General features: G+C 37.6%; 1 protein-coding gene across 2 annotated transcripts; it reads right to left on the reverse strand.

The window, feature by feature from the left end:
* Positions 1-46: 46 nt before the first annotated feature.
* SYAP1 (synapse associated protein 1) lies at positions 47-21,041 on the reverse strand. 2 transcript variants are annotated; one of them, XM_074814738.1, is made up of 9 exons: positions 20,703-21,039; positions 15,789-15,907; positions 13,534-13,600; positions 11,756-11,829; positions 11,270-11,409; positions 9,415-9,560; positions 4,340-4,398; positions 3,199-3,346; positions 47-1,656 (listed from the first exon to the last, which is right to left on the reverse strand). In XM_074814738.1, the coding sequence occupies exons 1-9, from the start codon at positions 20,908-20,910 to the stop codon at positions 1,529-1,531; spliced, it is 1,089 nt and encodes a 362-aa protein (XP_074670839.1). In that variant the 5' UTR covers positions 20,911-21,039; the 3' UTR covers positions 47-1,528. The 2 variants fall into 2 exon arrangements, with proteins under 2 accessions (XP_074670839.1, XP_074670840.1); XM_074814739.1 differs by lacking the exons at positions 13,534-13,600; positions 15,789-15,907 and having other exon boundaries at positions 20,703-21,041.
* Positions 21,042-21,064: the final 23 nt, after the last annotated feature.

Here is a 21,064-nt window from a genome sequence, read left to right on the forward strand (position 1 = left end):
ACAAAGTGTATGGTAATAAAGAAACTAAATTGAGAAGCCGAATGTATGCAGGTTTAAAGCAATTCATTTTCCATAATGAGAAGTACAGGGCTTTCTGTCCAAGTAGCTACTAAAGACAATTTAAAATAGTCCTTTCTTACAGTAACAGCAGTTAAAACTACTTAGCTCTTTTCAATTCCCACGGGATGAATATTGACTGAGTAATTACAGCAATAATCTTTTCAGTCTCTTTACAAAAGTTTTCTGCAGAATTATGTCACTAAGACAGAGCTTACTGTATGTAACATGCCTATAATTCAGTTGTGCTTAATGGCTCCTTCCTACTTCATTTTACCCATTTTCCTTCATATTTGGAATTTCCTGAATGTTTTGTCACAGAAGTTTATGAAACAGATGACAAACAGAATATCAAATTTTCATTACATACATAAAGATACTGACTTAATAGTAAAACAACAGGAAACATCCAGATACCTAAGAAGAATCAAGAAATCTTTTAAAGAAAACTATTCTTTATTTAAATTCCATGTCTTAACCACTGTGACAAAGTATATTTTTGAAATCTGTATAAGTCTGAAGTATGTTTGCCTCTCACTCTGCCCTCCCTCCGAATAAATGAGCCAAGTTTATACATATCTACAGGATTTAATAAAGATGTTCAATCCAAACAAAGTTTTTACATAAATGTTTCAGCACTTAAAGAGAAACATTTAATTTGCTCTCACTCAGACAGCAAAACTAAATGGAAACATAACAGTCTTCTGAAGAAAGAATGCAATAAACCATTTCTCTCTGGGGAAAGGCAGTATCTTAATATGATGACTTAACAAAAACAATAGTTTAATTCAAGCAGTTAATAACTCTGTTCTTATTTAAATGCTTAAATGTGTGCCAATTAATCATACCTGATGAATAATTAATCGGTACTTCTTTTTAGAGTCCGAACTAGTATTTTTTTAACAAGCTATCAGTAGTTATTTGATAGTGTTTTCTATAAATTCTTTGGCTACATACATTAAGGAAGTTAAATACACATGAAAGCTACTAGCTACAAGTACCTTAAAAATAGTACACATTTACAGATTATACAGGGACCAGAGTGCAAATGTGATGAAAGAGTTATTTTCAAGGACTAAGTTACTTACAACATCCAATTTTACATCCCAAACAGAAGGCTGTTATCAAAAAAAAAAAAAAAAAAAAATCAAGATTCTTCAATTTAGAAATCTCTTTGCAGAGCTTCTTGACCACATAAAAATGCCTCAAACTGTTGCTTCATGTAATAGTTATCACTTTTAATTATGACATATAACCTGCAGTGTCTGTCCCCTCTGTTTTTCTTTTGAAGAATGTAGAAGTTCAGAAACTGCTCATACAAAGAACAGAATGATTGCATCCCCATATGGAATTATAAGGATCTTAGATTCTTTTATGTATTTTGAAGATCTTTCGTAAGCAAAATATGAAAGCAGAAATCCATGTCAGTCCTCAGAAAAATCTTAGGGTTATGGCGATTTTGTGAAAATGCTTAATTTTCTTCTTGCAACATTTCTTCTATTTCTTTATCCCAGTTTTCATCACGCTTTTCTGATTCTGTCACCACCTCATACTCTTGAAGCTCCTGTTGTAATTCCTTTTCCCAATCAGCTGTTTCTTCTACAAGAGATAAATGATGTGTAAGAATTAACTTGATAATACAGAATGTTGCTTGTTTAAGTAAAACTAGATGGATTTGCACTGAATCTCTCCTATATCCCTCAAACTTTATGGACTATTCTTAAAAACTAAAGAAACTTCAAGATCAGAGATTTCATCATCATATTGACCACAGATAGGAATGAATTAATATACAAGTCTCTATTCCTATGTGCATACTATAATAAAAGATATCAAAAGCAAATATGCAGCTTAGTGTCCGTTTGCAAGTTCATTTCTTACAGTCTTTCAGTCTACTACCAACTGAATCTCCCTTTGTACTTTTAAATCTCCAGAAAAAAAAATGAACAAAGTTCCTAAGTTTGTTGGATATACTGTTATGAAAAAAACCAGCCAAACAAAAAAGTAAGATCAAATACTGTGGATAATTTAAAAAAAGCAGCAGGTATTCTCCTCACTGACACTTGTAGCTAGGCAAGCTCATTTAATCAAAGTTAGAGCTAATCATTATTTCATACTTCATAACAAAAAGTGAGTCAGAAGGCATTCCTGTGTTGTTAATCTGTTTTAATTAGTTCTACCTATCATATGCAAGAGTATGGGGGAGGAGATGGGTGTCTGATGTGTTACATGCTGGTTAGTACTTCAGCCTAGATATGAAGGTACGTAATTCCATAGTCCAAGTCACTAAGGCCAGCTGAGATTTCTCTGAACAAATTACACATTAATGACTTATTGAAACATTTCCATCAAAGTTAGATGCAAGGAACTGATACTACTTATTAGAACTCCTCAAGCTTGGTTATGTATTGGGAAAAAGAACAATTTCAGAACACAAGGATTCAGCAACATCCAAAACACGTTGTAAGATGAATTCTGAAAATTGTATTGTGATAAGCATCTACATATGCAGGTGTCTTCATAGTAAATTTTTCATTGTGCATAGCCAGAGTCACATCATCACAGATTGTTTTTATGCTTTTTACACTGATACTAGTTCTTCTGAATTTTAAATATAAGACCTACTTTATTTCTTCTCATCATTCTCAAAACTACTTGTTAAATTTTAACTGTTCTAAATGCATGTAAACCTTTTACAGCAGAGGCACCTGCAAGCTCACAGCCTGGTGGAAATACTGCCTTTTTAGCGCATACAAGAAGAAAACATAGCCTGACTTCCAAATACTGTACTTTATATACAAGGATGTCAATTAAAGAAAGAAAAATTCATACACATAAGGACCTATGAGACAGAAGGCAGGGAAAGGAAGAGGTAGACAGAAAAAAATACTCTGTTGCTTTCATAAAAGAGCCACCTAGGTTCTTTGGATTTAAACTCCTCACAGGCAACATTCTGTGTAAGATGTGGTTTGACTGTGGTCAGAATTATCATTATTTCTACTATATTTCATAGCAGGACGTTTCATACAGTTTGAAAAATGGTCACAAATCTACTCTTCAAAATTGAATTACAATTTTTAAAAAAATCAACCTATCTTAGAATTGCTGTATTTAAGACCCAGAAGGTAATAATAGCTTTACCTTCTGCTGCTGAAGTCTCTTCTTTCTTTTTGTCTAGCACCAGTTGTTCCATTTCTTTTCTTAGGTCTTCCTGATTCAGATTACAGGCATCAAAAGCATCACTCACAAATTCTGATACACCTGGACTTGTGGAAATCTCTTCCTCATCCTGCAGTAAGACAGTTTTGTATAAACTTATTCAAAAAGGGGAAAAAAATGTCACCAATACATACTTCCACTCATGTGACTGACTGCCTTTTAAACAGTTAGCAAAAAAACAAACCAAATGTGTTACTCTTGACAACTATTTTTCTTTAAGAATATTTTTGTACAGACAAAAACATTAGACAGTTGTACTAAAAATGACTTGCTTTTCATCCTAGGCTCCTTTTTGTGTTCTCTTAACAACTTCAATTCTGGTTTTGTAATCTTCAGAAAGAATAATAAACTCATAAGTAGTTTAGAACAGTACCTAAGACTAATAATAAATTTTGACCACAATTCAGTAACAGTTTTCTACACACAAATAAGATTGAGAGGACTGTTCTTTGGAAATCTTTCTAGCTTAGTTTAGTCCACTGCATATTATTGGCAAGTGAATGCACAGCTCTGCTTCTGCCAAGAGTTCTCTAGCACTGATTTTACAATCAAGAAATGAACAAGGGTCATTACGTGTCTAAGTTAAAGGTTTTTGCAGTATCAAGCAAAATTCTTCTTGCCGTTTCAATAAAATAATGTTGCTATTGCAATGCAATGCATGATTTAGATTTCCTATATGTAAGTCTGACAACTGCTGCAGAGTTGGACAGAACACGGCACACATATAATTTTATGAAGGTACTCCTCATGTCTAAATACAATGCAAACATTCTGCTCCAAGTATTTTGGAAATGTCACTTTTCAGAGTAGAAACATGTCTTATTATAATGTGCAGAATACTAATGAAAGTATTCTTCACATAAACTACTGTTTCTTCTACTGAAATGAGTTTAAAATGTATGCGCTAAAAATTAATATCACAGCAGAACAGCAGCAGGTTAGGACTATCAGATATTATATTATTATGGTTTCATAGCACAACTTACTCAAAAGGATGCATAATTACCTATTAAGTAACAATTTCACATACTAAATACCAAAAAAGATATAACAGCGTTTTTACCTCTTGAGATTTTATTTGAGGCTTTATTGTAACAGGTGGTGTTTTTGGCCGTACTGTTTCTAGCGAGAGAGAAAAAAAATAGTAGATTACATTTAAATATATAAAGATCTCATTCAATCTGCATAGCTATTAAATGTACAAGGAAATATTGTATTTTAAGTTTTAAGGAATCCTGTTGGTTAAAGGGTGAATTCAGCCATAGGTGAAGCATTTGCAACAACAAAATGGAAGAGAAGCAACTTTCTATTCTTAAGGCAAATTTTGCAAACCATTTCCTCCTCATTATTACTCCAGAGTTAAATCACAAGAACCCCTCTGCCCCTCAAAATGATCCAAAGAACTACATAAATAGGAACCGCTGGGAATCTGAAAGAATGTCTTTTATAAAACACAGATTGCATCACATGTCACAAGATCTTTAAAGTTACAAAGGTGTACACTTGGTCATGAAATCCAGTTACTGCCTGTCACAGAACTTCCCAAACTCCCCTGGCTGAGTACTACTACTGACATGGGCACTAGTTAGCTCTTAGGTATACCAGACTTCCTCTGTACGCACACCCCTAAACGCACATGAGACGAGTGCTCTGCAGCCTTACCTTCTTTCACACAGGCAAAGGAAGTCACTGAAAAACATAAACTCTAGAAGCTGTTCCCAGTTTCCTAGGAAAACCTCACTGTGCATTCTGTATTTAGTAGCATGGTGCTAGGAGGATGACTGTTTATAAGCAAGGACAGATCTTTTTCTTGGCAGATAGAGGAACACCCAGCTTTCTTCTTTGTACGCTGGCTGGGTAGACAAGTCACAATAACTAGCCAGGTGGCTGCAAGAACAATTAACATACAGCGTTGTGGTAGTGATGGAGTGCTTGCTTAGCAGTTCTATTTGTTTAAACATGCAAAACAACTCTGAGCTTGCAGCTCTGAGCATGTGGCTCTGCTTACTGCAGTGTGCCCAGGTGGACCCTTCCTGCTTACTCTGCAATTTCTGAAGGGGGAATTTTTTCAGGTTTAATTTTTAAAATTAAGATCAGTTCTAATTCAAATAAATCCCTAATTGGTAGTTGTCACTGTTTATACAGCTCATCTAATCAATGCCCACTGCTCTGTCCCATCCTCTCCCTTCCTTCCCCTTCCCTGTCTTCAGAGGATCTGTTACTGCACCCAATACCGCAGCCAAAGAGGCTCCAGCACTCCCACATCAGGAAGGCTGTAGAACATGGCATGAACTCTTCGCTGTTCAGCACTGAATGCCCATAGCACCACATGAGAGCTGCCTCACGCTCCATCTGCTGCTTTCATGCAGAAGCAGCACAGCAGCTCTGCACTGGGACATGCACCAGTCTGATGTGACTAACATACCATTAGCACTGTTCTGGATCTACTGGCCTCGCATCATCTCCACCACTGCTGATGGGCTCTCTGCCCCTGAGGTAACTTAATTCCCAAGTAAATAGTTACTAATACCTGGAGAAGGACTAGAACTTGGCATTTTGTTATAGATCTTATATAGTCTCCACACTAGAACATGGGATATCTTCCATTTGTCCCTTCTGTTTTTCCTTTCATATCAACCACTTAATTTAACTTTGTGAAAACAGCAAGAGGAGACAGAGATAAAAATGGAAGGCAATTATTTCTATTTTATAGACATCAGTCAACTTTAAGAAAAAACTCTGAACATTATGAAGTGTTACCAACAGGCAATTACTTTCAGTTTTAGCCTCCAATGAGGGAATCCAAACTCCAAGAAGGTTATTTAAATAAAAAAATAACACAGATGATTCAGAGCTTCCCAAATCTATGCAATTTCTGAATCAAACAAAATGTGTTTACTACAGTCTGGTAAATGTATCTTTACCATTACAGAATATAGAGTCATTAGGACAGTAAATCTATCTGCATATCCTACGAGATCTGCAACAGGCCAGAAGACAGTGGGTTTTTTGCCTCTTTTTTTTTTTTAAAAAAAAAGGAAGATATGTTTTGTTTTCAGTCACAATGGTAATTTTACTAGAATGACTCTTTGGGTAGTACCCAGCAACTTTCTCTTTGACTGGCAATTTCCAAGGGTTTGGATGACTCAAAGATAATAGTTTTGCTGTTCAATAGGGTCAGTTGCCATCTCTCCTGTAGAATTGGATCACTTCAAGTAAAACAGCCATAGTCTGGCAAATGTGAGTACTGTACTGTTAAAAAAGGAGGTAATGCTGCCCTAGAAACTTACAGAGTAAGACTACCCATTTAACTACATATTCAGCCTGCATAAAGAAAACCTTCAGCACTGTAATTAACGATAGAGTAACTTCTATTTGACTAGTCCATCAGCCACAACAGTAGCAGCTTTCTTTTCTTTTGGAATTGGTTTACTGAAGCAATCATATGCAGAAACAGAAATCAGATAAAAAGCTCAGTGCAAAGGGGAATCATACTGACAGACTTCACAGAGAATATGCGTATAAACAACAGTGAAGAAAATCTCTTTTGGCAGAATTTGTGTTTCTAATCTTTCCAAATGCAACCTCTTCCTCTATACAAAGGATTAAATGCAGTAGCAAATGAAAGCATCCAATATTCAAAGATCTGTTGTGAGGCACTACAGAAACCAGAGGAGAAGACAGTCACTACTCTTAGTAGTCTGTAATATAATCCTATCAGTTGATGTAATAAAAAAATCCAGAGGAACAGAAATCCAAAAAAGGATTTAAAAAAAAAAAGTCACAATAAACAAATACAAGAAAGAAAGAAAATCAGATAGATAAATTTAAAAGATAGTAAGGTGCAGAAGTTTATGAAATTATGAGAATCTCAGTGATTTCCTGAGTTGATGGCACCTGCACAGGATAACAGTAAACCAAACCTGGTCATAGAAAATTACAGAAATGGGGAGCTGAATATGGTGGGAGTGTAGAAGTGACATGACGCAAACAGGTAAGTAAGTGATGAGCCTAAATACAGTCTGCATTGAAAGGTAAAGACTTTCTGTTATGATGAAAGAGTTAAGTGTAGGATATTTAAGAGTAGCTCTTTTACACAAGGAAAAAAAAATTCTCATCTTCCACAATACTCATCAGTTGTTTCTCCATATAATCACATTTCCTCTATTGCTCTTCTGTTTCTACAAGAGAACATGCTTACAAAACTATGAAAACAGCAGGAAGATTCACTGTCATGTAAATCCCAACTTCATTTTTTAACCTGCACATATTTTAAATTAAAGGTACAGAAAAAACCCAAACCAAACACAAATTCTGTACTCCTTTGCTTAAAGCAGTTTTCTGAACTCTACTGAGCAAAAGAGTTACATCATTATAGTAAACATATAAATCAATTTGGGCTATTTCTATGCTGTCTGTCAATCTTCACAGGGAGGGAACCCTGCTCCCTACAGCCCACTGGTGTGTGCTGGCAATAGTTACTCTCCTCAAAGGTTAGCATCCTCTGGAGCACACGCAGCCTGTGGTCACTTTGCATAGGTTTGGCCTAGATCTCCTCTGTGCTCCATGTAATATGCTCAAGTGAGGCCATGATTTTTTTTTAAGCTTACAAAGCCTGAAATAGCATGAGTAGTGTTTCTGTGGTTGACAGTATTGCTGTTCAACATGGGGACATGCTGCAAGGTTTGGTTGTATATAGCCCATTGGGACAGCAGACAACTGTCCTAGATAAAGGAAGTCAGAATTGGTGCCTCTTGGTCTGCAGTAGATTCTGGAGTGACCCGTCCCATCACCATTGCTTGGATTTTAACTCAGAGAAAACTACTTTGTTCATTCTAGATGTGGACCTTGCCTATGCTACCACACATACACTCTGAACAGAACCTATAAGAAACAGCATAAGACAAGCTGACAGCAAAGACACACACATACACACACAAAAAAAAGCCTCAGGAAAGTACTACAGTCCTTTTGAAAAGGTATCTTCTATGTAATTCCCCTTGTAATCTCCCCTTCACCACAAGGTTCAGCTGCCTGTGCCCAAGAAGCCAAGGTCCAGCTGAGCAACCTTAGCTCAGACTGTGCTGAAGATTACCAAGTTGTGCAAAAGAGCTGTGAGAAAGTCTGTAAAAAGATAAGGTGCAATTAGAAACTGAGGTAGGATTAGAAAGATGGGATCATTAGTAGTGCAGTAACTCAAGAGGAAAAATACCAATATGGAAAGATACTATATTCAAAAGGGGGGGAAGAAGTCAACTTGGCAGTGATCAGTTGATTGTCAGTCAGGCCAGCAGTGTCAACAGGACATAAACATTAATGGATTTCATGGATTATGACAATTTATTGATGTTGGGGATATGAGAATCTGTTCCCAGGTGCAGTGAAGGCTTTCTCCTTCTGCCTAGTGCCTACCCAGCCTGTTGAGATTATTCAGGCATATTACTGGGGGGGTGAGTGTACCTAGCTTAAACTAAGATTTAATGAGCTACTAGTTATCTTTTGTGTCTTTGCCATTAACTGCTTTATATTCTTTATATTCTTTAAGCTGCATATATTCCTGCTTGCAGAATTTGTGTGCATGCAGATAAAGATGCCCAGTGGTTCATAAGAGGGTCAGTAAGTGGATTTTTTATCTCAAGATTGAACCCCAGGTTGCCTCCTGGTCCCCATCTTCCTCCATTTCTATAGTACATTGTGGGCCTTTCCATGTCCTGCATGTGTCTGTCTCCACCGCCACGTAATTCTATCCCTGTAACACTCACTACCTTCTGTTTGGCCAAGAGCAAACCATATGCCAGCTGGCTGGATTGGCTAGTACCTGTTGGCTTATCAGGTGAATCTCCTACTTCTTTCTGGCAAGTCAAAAAAGCACATGAGAGACCACTAGTGGTCTTGAGCTGTTGTAAGCCAAGTACAAAATTTCCATCTCTTGATATTTCCACTTGGCTGAAATAGGAAAATGGTTTAAAAGCAGTAGGAGCCTCCTCTTCCCCCATCTGGACAAACACACCAACTATGGTGAGAGAGGCCCTGATTCAATAGGAAATCCAGGATAAAAAGTCAATGTCACCCAATGTACACAGTGAGTATGCATGACGCTAACTTAAGGAGCTATGCTAAAACAAATCTTTTCCGTACCTTTCAGTTGACTATCTTCTTCTCTGCCTTTGTTCTCTTCTTTTCCTACTGCTTGCTGTTGAGCTGCAAGCGCAGTGAGTTGTGCAGACTGTTTAATTAGGGATACCCTGTAGAAATAATTTCTCCAGAACACCTCCTCCTTTACGCTAGAGAGAACAAACAGATTTTGATTACTACATTTGGAAATATGGTTCCTTTTACCATCTAGCAATGAAATAAATATGCAGAGGGAAGGAGTAAACGTAGCTGCCGTTTAAGTAAAAACTTAAAAAAAAATTAGTGGTATTAACACAGTTTAAGAACTCTGTCATTGTAGAAGTTCTTGATCTCTTACAAAAGATAGTTACAATGGACTTGAACATATAATAATAACGCTATGTCTTTAGAAAAAGATTAACAGTATCAGCAATACATAAGTTGGAAAAATATTATGCTGTTCCATCTCTTGACAAATTATGTAAACAAACGCAACAAGCCAAATAATCCTGCTCTCTTCACTTCTTCTCTAAAACCAACATTCTATCATTGTCAACTATATTCATCTACGCCTTCCTTAGACCTTGGGTGGAACTGGAACATCTCTGATCTGTAGGCAGAAGCCATTCCTAGACTGCAACAGAACTACTTCACTATCTGCACATCTTTCAGCATATCTGCAGCACCTTCAGTAATTAGAAGCTGCCATCCTGGAAACGACCTGCTCTGGTAAGTGGGAGACTATCCCATTTCTTAGGTAACATTTCCCTCTGATAATCCTCCAGCAAGCAAGAAAAGACCCAACTTTAGCCCAGAGGGAACAAAAGGCAGAAATGGCAAGACACATGGGGAGGAAGGTGTATAGGTCAAGAAACAAAGAAGAGAGTGAAGTTACCTTCCTGCCCATTCTGACAAACAGTGACTACTAAGAACAGGGAAAAAAACCCTATTAAGCAATGTGGTAGAATAGGCAAGGATAGCATGACCAGAAGCTGAATACAGAGTGCCAGAGACAGATCTGATGAATACCTAGAATGTGGGCAGAGTTTTAGGGCTGACAACAGCAAAAAAAAAAAAATAGGAAAGGGGGTGGATAATATGAGGAGCTGGGAAGGTTTATAAAAGGAGGAGATTTAAGACAGAAAAGCTCACAAAGACAGATGTTTTATGTCCTGTTTCCATCCTTAGACAAGAAGACTAATGTTGGGAACTCCTACTTAACAAGAATGTTGACCTGTGAAACAAGCTTTAGGAGAAGAGTCTGGAACTGGACAAGGAAGGAGAACAGCACTGGAATAAAGATGGGATCAAGAAGCCATACTAGAACAGGTCATAACTGCTGGGACAAAGACCTTATGGGCCTTTTAGTTACATCCACTAGAAGGAAGGCAGTCGCCACACAGCTTTTGCCATTGCGTATTCAAAACCAGTTTTTCTTGCTTGTATTGCTACTGTTTTGTGATGCATTCTTTTACCATTTCTCCAAGGGGCCTCTGACTATCCGATAACCTTTTTGGTGTGTAAGTTACACCAACAGATCTGAACATTTTTGTTGCTGCATTTACCTTTGTTCGGGAAAATGATTTTCAATTAATTCAGCACACCAGACATGGAAAAAACTTAAGGTCTTTCCCAGACTTAAGTCAACAGGTCCTTATTACTTCTGAATCTCTAACAAATCTACTTCTTTCCTCCAACTGCTAAACTGCAATGCACATACAATATTCCATGCATTTGAAATTAGCAGATACAAAATACATACAGAGGAAGTACATAAAGAAAGAGTTGAAGGAAGTGAAAAGAAAAAGGATTAATTTATGAATATTTACAGACACATTAAAAGTACAACAATACATAGTTACCAGTAGAAATTACTTACTGTTTGGGAACGAGATCGAACCTCATCCTATTGAGAAGTTCATCTTCTTGTAACATCACCATTGCAACAGGGTACATTTGATCAAAGTCAAAATTAAACTGCACACCTGCTGGAGGATCCCGCAGAAAATTTCGTTTATCCTTCGAAGAACACACTTATGGTCATTAACTGATATTAGAAAAAGGGTATCATATTTCACACACAAGACCAGCAAAGCAATCCCACCTCCACATAATTCTATCATACAACAAAGCTGTAAAGCATTTATAAAAACAAAAAATTATATTGGGGATCTACTTTGCCTCAAGTTGATACTGAAAGAACTATTTACTCCTGCACCTGATCAGTGCAGTGCCAGACACGTTAAAAGAAGTATATTGAAAATACATAATTTAATAATGCCAGCCAAACTTACTTTGAAAAAAAAAAAAGTTTTAAGCTCTCCAACAGAAAAATTTCAAATCTTACAGGAAACGAAATACTTACTGCTGACAAGGCCAGTATTTGTTGTTGAATTGTCTCTTCTTCATTGCTGTCTACCCAGGGAGGTACTGCTGCTTCTGTTATTGAAAGGAGGAAAATAATGGAATGTGTATTACTTAAAAAAAAAAACCAACAAAAAACAAAACCAAACCACCTTACATAAAGTAATATATAATGTCACAAAAATCAGCAGACTGACATCAGTAAGCCAATTCATTGTTCCTTTTTCCTAAACTAAGCTCATGGCATAAGAGAGAAACTCTAGGAATGCATCTTTGCTTATCAGAGGTAAAAAAAAAATTAAATAGTTGCTGACTTCTGTTACTGTAAAACTAGAACTGTGGGGATTTCTTTGCAGTCAGAATTTGTTGTCTCTTAGTTTAGTTAGTGAAGTAGTGCTGTGTAACTGGTTAAACTGCCTGCAAATAGAAATTTCTAGATCCACTTTAAACATCTAAACTTTTGTCTAAATTAAGTTTTCAAAATAATTTACTATTGTATTAATTTTCTAACACCCAGAAGACACCGATTCTTTAACAATGGAGAAAAATGTTATAAATTACAACATGTTATACACTGAATAAGCATAGTCAAGTTCAGTTGATTTCTATATTTACAGAGATGCTTCCAAATCAGTTCTGTAGGCTGTACACAGAGGAAAATAAACTACTGTAGGGGTATAGAAATCTATTAATCTCTTTCCTCTCAATGCAAATTCAGCCTACAGAGACATTATGATGCATCTGTAACAGTTAACAAATAATTCTTGTGCGCTTAAACTAACAATGCTTATTTGCCTATGCACCTCACATCAGCAAGATCTTTCACCCACATGGATTCACGTCTGATGTTAATGCTTCTTTCAGTTAGGCCATCTATTACTCCTTCTTTCACCAGTCTAGCTACCTATTTTCATGAAACTTTTAGAAATATGTTAACAGATGCCAAAGTTTACTAACAGAAACAGACAGAAATACAGATAACGTGGTTATATAAGCCGTCTTGCAGTAAGAAACTTGACTAACATACTAACAACAGACAGCATGAAAAATTTTATCACAATCCATTTAAAACCAGCTCATTTTCAAGATTAACAATAGAGCCACTAATTATTCAAACTGTCAGAAATTACTGCATTCAGGTAACACGTTAAAAGAGATAATAGCCTATGATGAAATGCCACCAAAAAAAATTTGTGCTTCTTTTAAAGTCTCAAATAGATCCACTGATGTCAATGGTACATGGGTGAATAACTCAAAGGATTTAGATCACAGATAATTATAAAGCAAATGATTTATGGGAAAGCAAAAGAGCAATTATGTCTTTAATGTAAGCAGAGCAACTCCTACAGCAAAACTAATTAAATACTATAGTGCAAACTCTAACCCGTATTTTTCATTTCATTATGAAAACTTGACATGATTGCTAAAGCTCAAAAGTAATCGTCATGCTGATTTTTTCAATAAACGTTTCAATAAATACAGAGGCTTAAGATTCAAAACAACAATAAGAGAACAGCTTTGCCAACACAGCGATCTCTGAGTTGATTTCATAAAGCTGAATTTGGTTAAAAAAGCAAATCTAAACCAACTAGATAATGTAACACTAACTTTACTTAAGTTAGTCATCTTCCTATTCCACAATATATGTTAAATTCTGCCATAACATGGTTCATTAAATGGAGTTTTGATAGCTTAGGTTTAGATATAGCTCAATTATCCAGCTTCCAGCAAGTTTTAGCTTATGCAATGTCATGCATTATCAAAAAAAGCACACATTACCTGATTTTTTTGTTTGCTGCTCTTGAACAAATTTTTTCTGTTCCTTCTGAAAATCTCCAATAATGGTCTAAAATAAAAATTAGGGAACCACAATAAAACTCCTCTTTTTTCATATTCACTCAGAAAGTGCTTTCAAATACACTATAGGATCATATTCTTATATCCCTGGTGGCCCTTTTTGTAAGTTAATTAAAGGTGTTTCACGTAAAACATACATTCCCCTTTATCAAAACATTTGCCTTTAAAAGTTTAAACTATTGAGTACACTTTCGAAAAAAAAAGGAAAATCCTAGCTGATAGTTTGAACATCAGCATACTATGCATATACACTTACTGCCTTACCATATCAAATACGGACAACATAGCCTGTTTAGACTTATTTAAACAGATTTTAAAGCACTAAACACTTAAAGATACCCTTGGCCTTACAATAAGTTTCAAGAGTTGCCTAAGAAATATATCCATTGCAATAAATTGGACTTATAAAATTAGTAAGTATAATTTTCAGAATGCCTGCTTAGCTGAAATAAAATAATTTCTCTATTTATGTTGTTGACAAATTTGCATCAAAAAATTATGTTCAGAAATATCCTATATTGAATTTAGAATTAAAACATGGAGAATGGTCTCAGAAGTCGGCATGCCATAATCTAGAAGTAACAATGCAAATGTTGTTCTGTAGTTGAAAGCAGAGGCAAAAAACCATTAAGCTAGAAATGAATACTTAAACCATTATCAAAATACAATTTTATGTAGTGAGGTCTATGGTTTAACAAGTTACCAAAAAGCATGCAAGTCTTCAACCTAAATCCTGATAAATTCCTATACATTTTTTTCCCTTCAACAACCCAGCATTTCAGTTTAAGGTTAACCATCAGTGAGAGAACTACTGTAGTGCCTGTCATATAAATAGATCATTGTGGTTCCTCCTGTTTTTAAGTTGTATATATTTTTGGTATTTATGGAATAAAATAATTTGTATGGTATAATAAAAAGCTTTATGATGATATACATATAATCCTGTTTCTCCCATATGTAAGCTTATTAGTCAAAACAGGGAATTCATATTACTCTAAGGCACTCATGGAAAAAAGAAAATGGTATTTTAGATATAAAATGTGCTGTAGGTACTTTGCTACAGTTTCTTAAGAGCACTATTATCTGTGTATTAAATTACCAAATAACTTATTTGATTTTTCTGTTTTGATGTGAATCAAAATTACATTAGACTAATATATTGTGGTGGGAAATATAACTGCTATAACTGTATATAACTATACAGTTGTCACAAGAAGGTCAACAAAATCCGGAAGAAAAATTTGATATTAACAAATTCAGAAGTATCATTTGATGATTAATTTCGAAGACAAAATGAGCACTAATTATATCAAGAAATTGAATTTCATTGTATTTAAAAAAAAAAAAAAGGCAATGCTTTAGTTCCCCTGAAGGGGTGTCTGAGAGACCAAAGCAGAGGGGTCTGGCTGTGTATCCCATGTCTGACACTCTTGGATGCATAGTCCCACTACAGCTGGGTTGTTTTTGGCCAGTTCCCTTGCCCTTCCCCTTTCAAGTTATGCTTCCTAACAAACACAGAACACTACATGGCACTTATTGCTGCTTTTTTTGTGACTTTAAGCACTGGAAGAGCACCTGCTGACATAAGTTAAGGAACTGAAGCTGGCAGCCAGGAACAGGGAGGACAAGAGATAAGTGGCAGGGTTGAGGAAAGAACAGACAGTAGTAAGCTGTTTCGTTAACTCACTGGGTCTTATGAAACCATACCTGTATAGCTCTAGGGTCTTAGTATACAATATCCACAAAGCTGACCCAATTCTGAATCTTGCTCTTAGAGATGCATTTAAGATGCAAGCTATAGCATTCTTCTTTCCGCTTAAATAAACCAAGGGGAAAAACCCAACCCACACATCTCCCAGACATCCAACTGCCTGTCTCTACTAATCCTTCCTGCCTTTCCTCCTACATCAGCATTTCTCATATTTTCTTCTGGTCTTTCTCTAGTGTATCTACGTCCTGAAGGAACAGAACACAGGTGCAGTACTGAGTAAATCAGTGACCATTTTTTGGCATGTCTACCCTGAATAAACATTTCAGTCCCATAATTTATCATGACAGGAGACATCTGTTCCTGAAATACGTAATCCTAAAGCCATTTTAAAGAAATGTTATCACATGCCAGATTTGCCATGTTACAACAACAGACCTTTCAGCTCAGGTATCTAGAAATAAAATACCTTATCAATGATACTGTCGATTTTTCCTTCTTCTACAGACTTCTTTATTGTCTGTGCTGTTTCAGCAACGGATTCAGATATCTTTTTTGTAGCAGCGGTGGCAAAATTGAAGAGGTAACCTTTCACAGATGAGAAAAGAAAGACCTGAAAAAAGATCTTTTTACATCCAGTTTTCCTACTAGGTTTATTTTTCTTTCTCTTTAGATATTTGGATATCTACTTGAAAGCTTCTTTCAAAATAATTTACACTAGCTTCTGCCCTACAAAGAACTCCTAAAATCATATTTATCCTTTTCTAGATCATATTCTTTAGTGATGAGGATCAAATCGTATGTTTGATCACAACTTTCTGTAAATCAAACTTTTATACATGAACCTTGTTTACTAAATCAAGCATTCCTAATGGTCCTTGAAATACTGCTTTCCAATGAATTTTCTGAAGTAATGTGTTTTTCCTAATTTCATTTAAGTATTCTGGAGACATTAAGCAGTAAGGTAACTTTAGCAACAGTATTAAAACAGAATTAGATTTTTTTTAAAGAAAATCAACATGCACAATAAAGTCTTATGAAGTAAAGCAACAAATGCATGAAACATTTCAGACAAGGAACAACTGAAATTCCTTCAAAAGTCTTAAGACAGAAACTTGCTCTTGATGGTTGCCCTTTTCTATTTTGCACTGTCTTCCTCTTCTTTAGATCCATGACAAGCACTGTGGTCCTGTTCGCTTATTCTTCTGAGTATGTTTAGTGTCAGAACAGCACTAACGAATATTTCCAAAGACTAACTAGCATTTTTATATTAGCAGTGCTGAAGTGAAGAAAGGTGGCCGGGAAAGGACTATGAAGCATAGGCAGTTGCCTTGTATTGTTTGTTTTTCGTTGAAGAGAACAAACTTGCAAGCAGCAAGATGTGTATCACAAACCTTTGGAAATATTAAATATCAGTTTATTGACAAAGGATCTTAAAACAACATTGGTATTGTTTATTTCTCAGATAATGACGTCACAAGAACTTTATTACATTCGAACAGTTGTGTTATGACTGTAGTATCACAGTTACAGTATATACAATGATAAAAGGCCAGTAAGTGCCATAGCAAACATAGTATAATAATTGCAGAGATATCTAGGTAGATTGGAGCATTGGGCAATCATCAATGGCATGAAATTTAACAAGAATAAATGCTGGATTCTGCACCTGGGACAGAGTAATGTGAGGCACAAGTATAAACAGGGAGAGGAGCAGCTGGAGAGCAGCCCTGCAGAAAGGGATCTGGGGGTTCTGGGCACCAGCAGGCTCAACATGAGCCAGCAGTGTGCCCTGGCAGCCAGGAGGGCAAACTGCACCCTGGGATGCATCAAACACAGCATAACCAGCCAGAGTAAAGAGTTGACTGTCCCGCTGTATTCAGTGTCGGTGCAGCCTCACCCTGAGTCCTGTGCAGTTCTGGGCACCACAATTTAAGAAGGATATGAAGGTCCTTGAATATGCCTAGAGGAGGGCAACAAAGCTGGTGAAAGGGCTGGAAGGAATGTCCTGTGAGGTGTGGCTGAGGACTTTGGGCTTGTCTGCTTTGGAGAAAAGGAAGCTGAGGGGTGACCTCATGCTGTCTACAGCTTCCTGAGGAGAGGAAGCAGAGAGTGAGGCACTGAGCTCTTCTCCCTGGGATCCAGTGACAGGATGCATGGGAACAGTTCAAAGCTGCACCAGGGGAGGTTTAGACTGGACATCAGGAAGCACTTCTTTACCAGGGTGGTGAAACCCTGGAACAGGCTTCCTAGAGAGGTGGTCAATGCCCCATGCCTGTCAGAGTTTAAGAGGCATTTGGACAATGCCCTTAACATGCTTTAACTTTTGGTCAGTCCTAAAGTGGTTAGGCAGCTGGACTAGATGATCATTGTAGGTCCCTTCCAACTGAAATAGTCCATTCTATTCTAATTCTAGGGTTAGAAGTAGTAATGGTGAATCTAAACTGCATAGCAACTATCAAAGATATATCTGAGGCCTTAGTAAGAATGCAAAGCATGTGGGATGGTAAGAATATTTTAGTTATTCCAAAAAATCAACTTTGACTTTTATACAGGGGACTTTCAAAAAAATCCCCAGCACTTCTGTTTCAAACAAAAACACACCTTCCTTCTCAAGACCTTACAAAAATTCCAGTTTCCTTATGGGTTAGAAATGTAAGAAATAACCTTACCATGCAAAAAAACATGTGAGTTGTTTTAATACACAGTTGTTAGCCACTGGCAAAATGAGTTACATTCATGTCACCTTTTGGAGAGCTGACTGTTCTTTCTGGCATATAAAATATTCTCTTTATGATATCACCAAATCAATACTGAAATACGCAGGGGTCTAGCCAGCCCTTAAAGCATGCCAGTTTCTTATATGTAACTTTCATTTATAAGCCACAGAATGGTGGCAACCAAACTTCCTTCAGGTACTTGCTAGCATCTTTCATATCTGTTACCAGGCTTTACGACCCATCACATGCTTGTATAAAAAATGCCTATCTTTTACACTTACAGATATAGACACATAGACTATTCCCCTTATGACAGTAGAGGAAGCAGCAGCCTACTGGATTGTTTCCTCCACACCAGCTTTTATTGGTTGTTTTACGTATCCCTGGAAACTTTCTCATATGCAACTGTTTTAGGTGCAAAAGGTGCTGAAACATTTGCTGTCCAGCGATGTTTTGGGCAAAGTGTTGGCCAATCCTGGAACCAGTCTGAGGAGCAAAATGCTTTTTATTTCCATTAAGAGCAAATATTCAGGAATTAAAGTACTTACAAAACCTCAGTAAGAGGTGGTACTTAGCCTTAGAAAAATAGAAGTAGTGGTAGAAAATAACGCTTCCACAACCAAATGAAGAAACTATCCCTCCCTCTTACCAATCTATGCCTGTATTAATAATAGGTATCTAGCAATATTTCTATTATTAGTTCACATTGACAAACTCTCCTAACCTTTGTAATGATGTGATAATGAGCAAAAAACAATGTATGCAAGGCTTCAGGTTTACCAGTAAAATTCTTTATGTGCCAGGGGAGTGTTTCCACACAGCTATCCTGGTTATTAGTCATGCAGATGTTTCTAGAGTTACCATGTGTTAAAACAGTGATGTCCAAATCCTCATAAGAATAATGCAAATCCAAAGGCTTTCCAGCACAATCTTCTCTCGTGTCACAGAGAAGGAATCCATGGATCACTAAACCAAATTCTCACTTCCAGAGCAAATTATAGGATGGACCTTTATACCTGTAACAGTCAATACTTATTCTCCCCCTGAAATTCAGTCTTTTTCTTACTTTCTGAACAATCAGAGTGACTACCAGATTAGGATCTATTTACAACAACCAGACAAGTATTTGACCAAAATACACAGATAAACTGCTGCTGCTCAGATAGTCCAAGGCAAAGGACAGTAAAGAGCCATCTCAGACTAACCTTTCAGATGATATTGATCCAGCATTTCAGAGCACCAGTAAAAAAAACACTTTAGCAACGAGTATGGAGCTGTATTTGGATTAATCTTATCTAAGAATCTACTATCGTAAAGCAGAATTCTTACCTCTAGCAAATTACAGCCTTGTCATTACAGAAGAGCTCAACAAAATCATCAAATCCTTTACTTTCCTATGAAAAAAATCACAGAAACCCCACACCTATTCATGAAGTACATTATTCTATATGTACACATCACTTCTCTCACAGTGACAACAGAACAGATAAAGAAACACTGTTCCTTTAGTAACAATTCTTAACATTTGCAGCCATTTACTTGGTTCATATTTTAAACATCCACTTTTTTTTAAAATGTTTTTTGATTTCCAGTGAGGCAACATCCTTTAACAGTGCACAGAATTGTTAGCAACTCAATCAAATATTTCTCATTGCCAGTAACTGCTATTTAAAATGAATCTCTGAGATGCAGAAAAACGAAGATGAAATTAGAGAATTACGTCACTTCTAAACTTGAGCTTTATCAATTGCACAGGATTGTTTCAGAACTGTGGAAGAGACTGGACAAGCTGTATTAAAAACTCCATCCTGTGAAACGCATGGTAGTGACGCATGCCATAGACTGCAGTTAAGAGACATGCTTTAGAAGAGGTGCAAAACAAAGATATATGAAAACACAAGGTAGAGAAGTGTAGAAAACAATAACTCTTAAAACTTTTCCGTACTAGCTAATCTAACCTAAATTACCAACTACATATGAAGAGATAGGCTTCAGGGTTTTTCTAAAGAGTCTTCAGGTCATCTCATAGACTTGTGTTCCCCAATTTGCATCACTGTGCAAGCTGTGTTAGAGTTGTTGCTATCTAGCTGAAAAGCGATTTTTCTTTAACATTTGTTGAACTGAGAATAAACATGCTTAACTCATCTTAAAACCTGTAATTGTTTAGCTCAACTAAAGCTTTGGTTTAAGTGCCAACGATAAACGCTAGTAACTTCTCCTCTAGCCTCTAAATATGCATTAATCTGGTCTACTTGCCCTCCTCCAGTTGCTACCCTGTGCTACCTCACCGCACTAAGGGAGCTTTGCTGCTAAGACTACACTTTCTCTTTTTCAGAACAGAGTCATAGCAGCACTCCCCGCGTGAAGATGCCTGGGCACAACACGCCTCTTCAACAACTGAAACTATTCTTTTACTCAAGCCTTTTTCGGGCATGAAGGCCCCCAGCAGCGATGCCTGTGGGAGGGGGAGGAGCTCCACACCTCTCCGCTGCAGCCCAGGGCACCGCGGGGGAGCGGAGCGGCGACACTTGGGCCGCGGGGAGCCGCGGGGACAACCCGGGGAGGTTCCTGGTGGAGTGCGGGTGTGCCCCGGGGCTGGCAGCGCCAGGCCGCCTCCGCCCCGCTCCCCCAGCAGTACCGGCGTGCGAGGGCGGGACACTCACTGCCGAGTCCCTTGGCCTGGCTGAGCAGCGCCTCCGAGTCCACCTGCGGCTCCACCTGCTCCGAGCTCCGCACGACTGGATCTCCGCCCGCAGCTACCGCTACCACCTCCTCCTCCTCCTCCGCGGAACTGCTCCTCTCTTCAGCCGACAGCAGCTTCTCCTCGCCTGCCCGCTCCAGCCCCAACCAGCTGCCCAGGCCGCGCAACATGGCGCAGGAGCGGTGGTGGCGGCCGCGCTCGGCCGTTAACGGGCACTCCCGACGCCAAGGGGCGCGCAGCCCCGAGTGCGGAAGCCCGGCCTGCGCGCGCCTTCCGCGTACGCTACTTCCGCCTGTCGCGAGGAAGGGCGGTGCTCTACCGCCC

Source organism: Strix aluco, chromosome 2 (genome assembly GCF_031877795.1).
Source record: "Strix aluco isolate bStrAlu1 chromosome 2, bStrAlu1.hap1, whole genome shotgun sequence".
NCBI classification, from domain to species: domain Eukaryota; kingdom Metazoa; phylum Chordata; class Aves; order Strigiformes; family Strigidae; genus Strix; species Strix aluco.